Source organism: Hordeum vulgare, chromosome 2H (assembly GCF_904849725.1).
Source record: "Hordeum vulgare subsp. vulgare chromosome 2H, MorexV3_pseudomolecules_assembly, whole genome shotgun sequence".
Taxonomy (NCBI): Eukaryota; Viridiplantae; Streptophyta; class Magnoliopsida; order Poales; family Poaceae; genus Hordeum; species Hordeum vulgare.
The window spans coordinates 565545857-565556782 of NC_058519.1; the positions used below are offsets into that span (position 1 = coordinate 565545857).

At 49.6% G+C, this 10926-nt stretch overlaps 2 protein-coding genes across 2 annotated transcripts; both read right to left on the reverse strand.

The window, feature by feature from the left end:
• Positions 1–1609, reverse strand: LOC123427297 (GEM-like protein 4). Its single transcript, XM_045111303.1, has 3 exons — positions 1058–1609; positions 869–937; positions 1–733 (listed from the first exon to the last, which is right to left on the reverse strand). Exons 1-3 carry the CDS (start codon positions 1233–1235, stop codon positions 276–278), a joined length of 705 nt encoding a protein of 234 aa, XP_044967238.1. The 5' UTR covers positions 1236–1609; the 3' UTR covers positions 1–275.
• An 8092-nt stretch (positions 1610–9701) lies between these two features.
• On the reverse strand, positions 9702–10926 carry LOC123427298 (putative GEM-like protein 8). Its single transcript, XM_045111304.1, has 2 exons — positions 10597–10926; positions 9702–10492 (listed from the first exon to the last, which is right to left on the reverse strand). The coding sequence occupies exons 1-2, from the start codon at positions 10751–10753 to the stop codon at positions 10035–10037; spliced, it is 615 nt and encodes a 204-aa protein (XP_044967239.1). The 5' UTR covers positions 10754–10926; the 3' UTR covers positions 9702–10034.

The following is a 10926-nucleotide window of genomic DNA, read 5'->3' on the forward strand; positions in this document are numbered from 1 at the left end:
TAATTTTGAACAACTGCCTTTCCATTCATTCACATGCAGCACGGTTAATTTCTTTGCCCATCCTAGTACAAAGCAATCGCTTGGAAAAACATAAGCCAATCCAAATCGTACGCGGAAGGATCTACGTTGCTCCGATCCGAAATAAGATCGAGCAATTCCAGCCAGGGCTGCTACCACTGCTCCACAGCAAAACATGGCGCAGCAGCAGCAGCAGCCCCCAACTCCACTTCTCATCGTGCCGACGGAACAAACGGCGGACGGCGGCGGCCGGCTGGTCATTGCAGGTCGGCGCCGGCGATGACCTGCTGCATGTACTTGCAGGACCTCTGGTAGCTGACGAAGCCCATGAACCAGAACTCGAAGCCGTCGACGGTGGCGACGTGGATGTACTTCTCCTCCGGCCGGTCGACGTTCTCGCTGGGCCGCACCTTGTCGATCCGCTTGAGCGGGACGACCACCTTGTAGGAGGCGCGCGCCACGTCGCCCCTGGGGGAGGTGACGGTGACGGGCCGGTCGCTGCGGAAGGCGATCTTCTTGGTGGAGACGAAGAGCATCCCGGCGATGGGCCCGCCGGTGGTGTAGAGGTAGCACTGCAGCGCCTTCACCAGCCGCTCGCCCTTGTCCGCCGTGAACGCCTTCCGGAACACGCGCTCGATCCCGCCGGCCTGCAGGATCTTGGCCCCCAGGCTCAGCTTCCCCTTCACGGTCTCCGATATCTTGGGACCCAAGGTCACTGCACAATAACAAGATGAACAATATTGGTAAGAACACAAGCACCTTTCTTCACGTATCAACATTTAAGATATAACAGCCGTTGAATTACAGAGAAGAAACATGTATGCACGATCGAGTGCGTGCTAGTACTCACCATGCTCACGGAAGCCTTGCGCCCTTCTGCTCAGCTTGCTCACCCAGTGGACAACCTGACCCTTGCTGCCTGTAGAATCAACACACAATCTAATTAGCATAGGCCTTGCTATCCTTGCTTAATTTGCATGCATGTGCATGCATCTCTGAAGTCTGATGGCACAATAGTATGACCGTGATCGGGACTTACTGTGCTTGTAGCCGAAAGACGTGTAGGGGCTGGGATGCGTCAACGAGACAGCAAGGTGATCGCCGTCGGCCTTCCTGAACGACTGGCCGTCCCTGGCGGACGACGCCTTCTCCTCTATCCCGTACGCCTCGGAGGTCACTGGAACTCCCACGACATGGCCGCCGCTGCTCGACTTCATCTTGATCTTGGCTGCTGAAGAAAGCTTGACGAAGAACGATCGATCAACTAGGTGGTGGGTTAACTTAGCGAGTAAGGTATCGGGGATTGGTACCGGAGTGCCGGCGGGGAGGGCGGGGTTTTATAGGCGGCGGCATGGTGGATCGATCCTTTTGGCAAAGGCAGCGGACATGCGGAGTCAGCAGCCGGGCCGGCCGAGTCACCGGCGGATCAGAAAGGCGGGCGCGGGCGTCCACGTTCGTTCTGGTGTGCGGCCGCGTCATCTCTTAGCTAGCTAGCTAATTTGGCCTGGCGGAGCGAGGTAGAGGCGGAGCTTTAGCTTTGGGCGCCGGTGGGGCAGGGCCGGAGCCGGAGCCGGAGCCGGAGCGGCGCCTTTCCATGCGAGGCCAGGTGAGGTGCAGTATATTCATTCGCCCGAAAGCGCGGTTCGAGATTTCTCTATGCATGGGATCGATCGGGGCAGATGGCTACGTGCGGTGTGTTCTCTGCCGCTTTCCAGGAAGCGCCCCATGTGCCTGCACATTCTCGCGCGCGCCGGATTATACTGGTAAAGCCGGGTGGCGCCGTGTCGGGGGCAACCAACAACGGGCCCGATCCATGCGCAGTGCAGCAGGGACCAGGACCAGCAGTAGGATTTAGTAGTATAAGATTTCTTGTTATAGGGATCCAGCGATCGATCCATGCCTGCGTAGATGACTTGCATGCATTGCACTCGGACGGTATGGCACTGTATCATATCGGTAACATGCATGCATGCATGCATGCATGTGGACCATGTGTATGTACAGATCCTCTTCCAAGTTGCAATGTTGACTCGCTCCCGTGGTCGCCGCGCAATGGATCGCCAGCCATGATCCATCAACCGATCCACATCCACGTGGAAGTGTGGAAACATGCATGGCAAGCATCACAGGCAACCATTTCAGAGAAAAGGTCGACCTGAAGTGAACACCTCTAAAGTCTACCGCCTAGGCGTACTCGCTATGAACAGTTTGGCAACTGCCCTGGTTTACCCACCCGTCCAAGTTTCCGTTCTTGCTACCCTACCCGCAAATCTGAACGTCCTGTTCACCGTCAGACCCCACGCAGCACCGAGTCAGCACCCTCACCTAACGCTGCATGGACGCAACCGTCGGCCCGGGGCGCGCGGTACGTGTCCGCCCGGTTGCGGTGCACTGGCCGTGGCCGGCGCGGCCGGCATGGGCGCCATGCCGTCCCTGTCCACCGGATCTGAACCGGCAACCACGAGGCCGTTGCGAGGTCGGCCGCTGCACTGCTCCCGATCGAATCCGCGAGGGTTGGTTGGTTGCTCCTGCTCTGTGCGCGCTGCTCGTTCGCGACGTCGGCCTGCCGCGTTGCCTTGTCACATGGAGAGGCCGCAGCCACCTACTCTACTCGTCGGAGGCGGATCCCGGCTTTCGGGGTGGGGCTCGCCGTCGTCCCCAGCGTATCTGCGCCGCGGACTACGTGTCGAAGCCGAGGCGGAGTTGCCGAGGGTCGGGAAAGCGAGAGATCACGGGACGGGATCGGTCTCAGGCCGACCAAGGATCGTCCTTCCCAAAAAGATGGATGATGGCGGAGCGGGATAGGAACAGTGATGTCCTGCGCCTACCTCCAATAATGCTCCGGCACCTACGATGCAGATGTAAACGTATCATATTTTCCAGTGTGTTTTTATTACTGGATAAAGTGCTGACCCGGAATCCATACCAACGACGTTTGATGTAATACGAAGATTTCTAGTAAACTAACAGGTGAGTGCTTGAATCTTAACTAGGGCAATGCCTGATACGGGTAGAAGGGGGAAATTCCTCAAGCATACAGGAGGCACTAAAGTTTCTCTTCGCGCATCCCGCACATTTTCGTTGATCATGCATTGTGATTCCTAATGAAGCTTAAATTATGGAGATTCAGTAGGAAGGTTAAATTTAAGCACCTAACGAAGAGAGGCGAATGATATGCTGCAACACGGCCTACATTTTTTCATTGTTTCCGCACCAATCATATAAAATTTATCACCTATTAAAGATTCACATGCACATTATGTTGTCTGACTTCTCTTCTATCATCTTATTTCTTCACCAATTACATCTACATCCAAGGGTAGCGCGAGATAGCAAGAGTGTTGTCATGTGCCTACCTCTAATAATACTCCTACACCTACGATGCAATTGTAAACATGTGTTTTATTAGATCAAATGTTAACCCAGAATTCATACCAACGGCCTTTGTTGTAATACATAGATTTCTAAAGTGACACGTGAGTGCATAAATCCTAATTAGGGAAAGTTCGGACATTACTACAGAAGAAGGCGAAAAATGCATCAAGCATACAATGAGAACTAAAGTTTCTCTTCACGCATCCCACCTTTTCGTCCACCACTGTGATTCGCAAGAAGGCTTCAATTTTGAAGATCAAACGTAAAGGTGGAATTTAAGCACCTAACAAAGAGAGGCGAATGATATGTTGCAATAGGACCTAAATATTCTCATGGTTCCACACCAATTATGTAAATTTGCTTTACTATTTAAAAACCACGTGCACATTACGTTGCGGACTTCTCTTGTATCATCTTCCTTCTTCACCAATTATACCTACCTCCAAGGGCAGGGCGAGATAGCAATGGTGATGTCTTCTGCTACCTCTACACCCACTCGCGGAGCTTGGCTAGATCTTTGAAGGGGCAATGGGCTAGGGGGAGAGGGCATAATTATGAGGTTTGGCCTATTTTTACTGATCAACACAAAAACTAGCAAGTAGTAGGCGAATTTTTCTTGAGCTGTGGGGCCATCGCCCAGGTTGGCCCGCATGAAGCGCCGCCACTGTATGCAGCTACGATGTAGATGTAAGCATATCATGTTTTCCAGTGTGTTTTATTAGACCAAATGCTAACCTAGAATTCATACCAACGGCCTTTGATATAATACATAGACTTCTAAACTACACGTGAGTGGTTGAACCTTTACTAGGACAATGTCTGCACGTTGCTACGAGCAGAAGGTGCAAAATGCATCAAGCATACAACAAGAACTAAAGTTTCTCTTCACGCATTCCACCTTTTCATCGACCATTGTGATTCTCAAGAAGACTTAAGTTTTGAAGGTCAAATGGGAAGGTCAAATTTAAGCACCTAACAAAGAGATGCGAATGATATGTTACAACAGGACCTAATATTCTCATGGTTCCACATCAATTATGTAAAATTTCTCTGTTGTTAAAGATCCACATGTACATTATGCTACCGACTTCTCTTTTACCATCTTTTTTCTTCACCAATTGTATCCACCTCCAAGGGCAGGGCGAGACATATAGCAAGGATGATGTCCCGTGCTTCATTCCAATAATACTCTTGCACCTACGATGCATATATACACATATCATATTTTTTCTATGTGTTTTAGTAAATCTAAAAGTATGTACAATCGGACTTAGCAAATCCGCCCCACTAAACGTTCACAAACGCGTCCGGTCAGTGTACAATCATGTCCATTTTGAGCCTTTATTTTTTCATTCATGCATACATACTCCTCATTTTCCCCTTATTTGTTCGGTCTCTTGCATGTGATTGTTGAAAATGAAGAGAGAGAAAATGTAGTACATGATGGGTCTTGTCCTACATGGTGGACTGTCCGGACGCAAAAATCTACGAGCCCTCATATCCTTCCTATGTTTTATCTTAATATAAGGACAACTCACACATATAGAGATGGTACGAGGGATCCGGTTGGGTCACTTTTTTTCCTTCTCTCTACTATATGGTCATTGACCGGGCACATCTGTAGATTGCTGAGGGGAATTTGTGGAAGCCATGTGTAGATGCTATACTGCTAACCCGGAATTGATACCAATGACCATTGTTGAGAAAATTCTTAATTGATAGCTGCCCGGTTCGCTCATGAGTAGGGGCCAACGACCTTTGATGTAATACAAATATTTCTAATAACTAACGCGTGATTGCATGAATCTTAGTAAAAATGGGTTTGTTTTGAGTCAGAGTACGAGGATAGAATGTCACAGTTATGTTATCGATTGGGTTGCTTTGGAGAGAGACTTATTAGACATTACTACCCCCCCCCCCCCCCCACCATTTCTGCACTAGTTTGTCTTGATTGTTCGGCCTCCCCACCTTGATTGAGGATTTTGTGGCAGCTTGCTCTTTTAGTTTCAGTGAGGAAGAACAAGAATAGACTGGAGGTGCATGGCATGAAGACAAGGAAATTGACAATCTAGGCTTAACAGGGGCTCACAAGGTAGTAAATGTAGAAATTTCGAATTTAGAATTGGTTCTTTAGGGGGCAGGGAGGATTATAACAGACACAATAGCAGAAAATGGGATCATTTTGATGGAGTATATGGTGATGGAGGATTTAGAGGTGGTTTCCGTGGGAACAATTGTGGTTGTGGTGATGTAGAGGTCTTTTAGAAGAATTGAGGTGTAAGTTTCCCTAATTAGACATGCCCTAAGGGTCAAAGTAATGGGGGATGGCAAGGTCAGTTTAGTAATAACCTCTTTATGCCTGACCAAAGGCATGCATTTGGAGCACAACAACAAGGGGTACGCATGGGCAATCTAGGTCCTTATAATCAACAAATGGGTGGAATAGCTTAGATGGGGAATTTGCGGCAGTTGCCATTACAATTTCCTTTGTCAATTTAAAATTTCCCTCAGTTGATGTGTGTTGGCTTGGGAATGGGGCTGGTCAGTTTTATGCACACTTAACAAATGGGACAACACTATCAGTAGCTCATGTCTAATGTTCCTAACACAAGTGTGTTGTATGTGCCCTCAAATGACAAAGAGGTGTCCAACATGGAGTCTTGCCACAAAAGGGAGAGAAAAGATGGCTGAATTAGGGATCACATATGTGGCAAGTGCAAAGGGATTGGACATGGGAATAAAGATTGAGCATGTAATGTCTACTGCGTGACAAAATACTAAAGAGATTTCCTCTACTGAACATGCAAACTCAATGCCAATTATTAGTGTGAATTCTTGCGAACTGAATGGAACTTACTTATCCCAAGATTTACATAGCATGTTTGACTGTAGCTGGGCTTGGAGGGCCAAATTACAAAACCAAAGACTTTTCTTATGATGTGTCCTAACATGGCCAAGATCATTGAAGTGAAGAACTTCAAGTTGTGTTTCCTTGCTTTGTATAAATGATGTCATAGAGGTGGATTTTTTAACCTAATGATAGAGCTAGAGGAAAAATACACTCCATTTGGGTGACCATGTCTCGAGTACCTCATTGCTTCATACACCTTATGGAGGGTTGTGATATGTTTTCTGCATTTGGGCTAATGGTGAAAGTGGATGGGGAAAACTTGCATGCCAGGAAGAAATTGGAATCAAGGTGGGAGTTGTAGATTTGCATATAATTCATGCATGACTCATATCAACAACAAAGAGTTGTTGTTATATGATTACTACTACACAACTGGCCAATATATATAGTGTGAGGCAAAAAAAGCCCATTAGTATCAAGACTTGTGCGTGCATATAGATATTATTGAAGCTTTGGCATGCAATCCAGAAACAATCCTGTATTAGGCATGCCTACAACCGGCCTATCATGTAAACCTAGACCCTCTCCGTATCTATATAAGCCCGGATGTTTAGCTCTTAGAGGCCAACTTATTCACCCTAGGGTTAAAACATACACAACGATCTTGATCATCATCCTCTACTCGATACCCCATGATCAATACAATCAAAGTAGGACATAGGGTTTTACCTCTTCGAGAACCTGGGTAAACATCGTCTCCCTAAGTACCTTGTTACCAATTAACTTAGATCCATAGGTCAAGACCCCCTACACGAGAGTTTTAACACTAGCACATGGGTCAAAGGATGGAAATTTACCTACAATTCTATCGTCCCACCTCTTCTCCTCAGAGCTTGGTAAGGACTCATCTTGGTTCACTTCTCCCCCTCGAGGGGGCTCCCGCGAGTGACACGGAGGGGTAACCCTAGCCCTCCGTCAAAGTCCCCCCTCCTTCCTTCCTCCCCCCTCGTCGCTCTCGGTTCGCACGGACGGGCGAAGCCCAGTTAGCCTCGGCGACAACGGGGGGTTCTTCCCCTGCTCGCGAGGGCCGACACGGGTCGGGATCTGCAATCAGTGGTGCTGTGTTGGCCGAGGGTGCGGCGATGGGCGGTGGTGGCAGGACCGGTGTCCGGCGGCAACGCGTTAGCTCGGTGGTTTCTGCATGGATGCGCGTGGAGCTGTGACGGCGTCCGAATGCGTGGGGCTCCCATATTTCCCTACAGCGTGTGGCAGGGGCAGATGGGGAAGAACGTCGGCCTGGCCGTGTGGGCGGCGGGTTGGTGGCGGGCGTGGAGCTTGCTCCCGAGACTTACCTGCGGTCCTTGTAACGGAAAGCTTGTGGTACCCCCCCCCCCCGCGCCCCTTCTTGCCTCGCCAACCCATGCTACCGGCTAGTGGTCCTCCGGCTTGCCGGATCTGGTGGCCGGGTGAGAGTGTGGGGCTGGTTTGGATCGGGGGAAACCTTTGGCTGGCTGGTGCAACCGCGATGCCGGTGGCGCTCTGGGTGTCGCTCCCCTTCCCGAAGGAGGCATCGCGATCCTTCCAATGCCCCTTCCTCCAGGTTCCGGGTGAAAACTCAAATCCAGGGATTGGGTGGCGACGGCGCTCCGGCGTCTTAGTTCTTCTTGAAGACGCCACCTTTGGACTGTGGCGTGGTGGTCGGGGATGCGGTGGCGCGGGTGGTCTACCGATTCCTTCAGTGGGGGCTCCCGCTTGGCTACTTGCGGTGGATGTGATCCTTGCCGACTGCCATGACGAAGTTTAGGGCGTCGCCTTGGACGGTGAGGTAGTTGTCCTCTTTCTCTCCACTACAACCCGTTGGCCTTGTTCCTTCCGCTTAGTGGTGAGCGGCTTTGCTTGCCGATGGTGTGGCTCCCTATGACGCGAAGGCAGGGATGCTCTCTTTGGTGGCAGAGACGGATGACAGACCAACTAGGGTTGGCCTTCCGAGTTGATGAAGCACGATTTTGCTCCAGCTACGGGCTACTCCCTCGTCCTCGTCGTGTCGTATGCAGGATCTTGTTCGCCAAGAGCGTCGACGCCCAAGCCTCTCCGGGGCATTCGAAGTTTGTTAGTGTCTCTTTCGATGTCTTGTACCTTTGTTGTTTTCTGTTTTCCTCTTGTACTTGGATCTGTTGATCGATGTTGTGTATAAAGCGACGGGGGGGGGGGGGGGGGGGTTAACACTTTTTCGTCACCTCTTCTCTTCAATGGTGGCCATGATCATTTGTTAGGACCCCTAAGCTATATATGCCCGACATGGCCATTTAAATTACCGACCATTGAAATCCTCGCCGTGTGAAAATTCGTCAACTCATGAGGCTAGATGGCCCCGCCTAAATTAAGTTCCGAGCAAAGCTAACAGTAAGGAAAGGTAAGGCATGCGTACACTGAAAGGTAAGGGGCTGCTTGGAGGCATCTCAGTGTCGCATGGATCCTCGACGCCACTCATCTTCGTCAAACTTGGAGTCGTTGTGGATGTAAAATCTTGGCGAACAATGTGACATATGTCCAAACTTACGGTATGCCGTTTCCTTGCATCACTAGTTGATGGTTTCCCTCCACAACATGGCACATCACAACCATTATGTTGTTGTACCATAAATAATTTGGAATGAGCTGAACACAAGCCTTCAGAAGTGTTTAGTTCTTGTTACCAAAAGCTTGGATGATTGCCGAAGCAAAGCAATTAGGAGATTTGATATTGGAATATGCTTTCGTTTTGACCTTTTTTAATTCTCTTTTGTACATGTTAATTATAAAACCATACTACTGAATTAACATGGCAAAGCATTTGCCTTTGTTAAGAGAAAACAGTTGCAGTGGAATATACACTGTCCATTCCATATGAACCCTTCTCTTATTAATTACTCATTATGTTCTTAAATATGGTTGAAGAGAGTAGAATAAAATAGCCACATGCATCTGTTATCAGAATATTCGATGGGAATCAGCTGGCGAGGCCATATATTGCAGTATTAATTTTGTTAGGATTAACTTAATGGCATTCACAAAAAAGTGATGCTTAGAAATATATTTGGGACATAACACTGAATGGAGCTTTGCATCATGCATGCAGCTAGTTGTCACCACTTGTGGTTGCAGGTCCATGTGTCACCGATGGACATCCGGTGTTCTCTTTGGTATTGTTCCACAAATTTGGTTCTGCCAGTGTAGTTTCTTTTTCTTCTGCACTATTCAATTCAACAAATAATGTAGGTTAGGGCAGTTGCAAACATTATGGCCACTGGACAGCTCATGTTAGGTTTGATTTCTCTTGATAATATAGATACATTTCTTTATGTGAGCATATACAGCCTGTCTCAGCCTAAAGCTTTAGCTTTAGAGGCCCCTCATGAACATGTCCTCAAAAAGAAATGCTGAAAGAGATGAGCTGGACGCACTTGCAAGTTCTAAAGATGTAGAACAAACAATTCGTGTTTTTTCTCACTGAACTGGTAGTGCATACCACACGTTATTATGATGGCACTTTTGCCGTGGCGACTGTACCATGCATACAGTATTACTTCAACATGAAGAATTCTTCACGCCCTAAATTAAATTTCTCCTACCATTGTAAGTATTACCGGAGTTGCTCCAATGCCAAAAACGACAAGCAATCCACCATGAAACCCTACTTACCTATGCGCTACACACCAGGTCAACCGGACCAGCACACACGACACGTACAACGGCAAACCCAGACGAGAACACACAGCGCGCATACGTGCGATTTGATCAATCAGTCGGATCAGACGACGTGCGACTCCGCGATGGCCTGCTCGAGGTGCTGCAGGGACGCCTGGTAGCTGACGAAGCCCATGAACCAGAACTCGAAGCCGTCGTCGGTCACCAGCTGGACGTACTTCTGCTCCGGCCGGTGCTGGTTCTCGCTCGGCCTGGCCGCCTTCACCCTCCTCAGCGGGACGGCCACCTTGTACGGCACACGCACCGTGTCGCCCTTGGGCGAGGTCAGCTCCAGCGACCGGTCGCTGCGGAAGGCCACCCTCTCCGACGATACGAAGAGCACTCCGGCGATCGGTCCGGCGGTGGTGGACAGGTAGCACTGCGAGGCCTTGAGGAGCTTCTCGCCCTTCTCCACGGCGAACCACCGCCGGAAGACTTTCTCCACGCCGCCGGCCTGGATGATCCTTGCGCCCAGCGACAGCTTGCCCCTCACGGTCTCGTACAACTTTGGGCCGAGAGTCACTGCAGAATGATCAAGGGACATATCTATGCTCAGCGTCCGATTCGCAGCCGAAGCTATGAAGATGAAAGAATTCATCCAGACGGACTGGAGAAGGAGGGCTTACCATGTTCTTTGATGCCCCTCGCAAACTTGCCCGATTTGCCTCCGGCACGGGCGCTCGTCGAATACTTGGCATCGCTCGTGAACTCCGGCTCCTCGATGCCGATAGCAGTGCTGCTGACCGGGATGCCGATCACATGCTCATGTCCTACCTTCTCCATTTGCTGTTGGAAATTTGGAATGGAATTAAGAACCGAAGACTTCTTTCCTTGCTTTGCGGCTGAGTTTCCGGCCTCTGTCTGAGGTTGCTGGTGGCTTGTTGGTGCTTGTGTGTGGGTTGGTGCTGGAGCTCCGTGCTCTGGATGGGTAGGAGGGGGCTCCTTTTATAAGCTCT

Bases quoted from the DNA above. Each gene is read 5' to 3' on its own strand.
- LOC123427298 (XM_045111304.1), bottom strand. From the start codon at position 10,753: ATGGAGAAGGTAGGACATGAGCATGTGATCGGCATCCCGGTCAGCAGC. The intron at 10,493-10,596 runs GTAAGCCCTCCT...ATCATTCTGCAG, and splicing joins GAGGGGCATCAAAGAACATG to TGACTCTCGGCCCAAAGTTG.
- LOC123427297 (XM_045111303.1), bottom strand. From the start codon at position 1,235: ATGAAGTCGAGCAGCGGCGGCCATGTCGTGGGAGTTCCAGTGACCTCC. The intron at 938-1,057 runs GTAAGTCCCGAT...TTGATTCTACAG, and splicing joins GTCTTTCGGCTACAAGCACA to GCAGCAAGGGTCAGGTTGTC. The intron at 734-868 runs GTGAGTACTAGC...GTTATTGTGCAG, and splicing joins GCAAGGCTTCCGTGAGCATG to TGACCTTGGGTCCCAAGATA.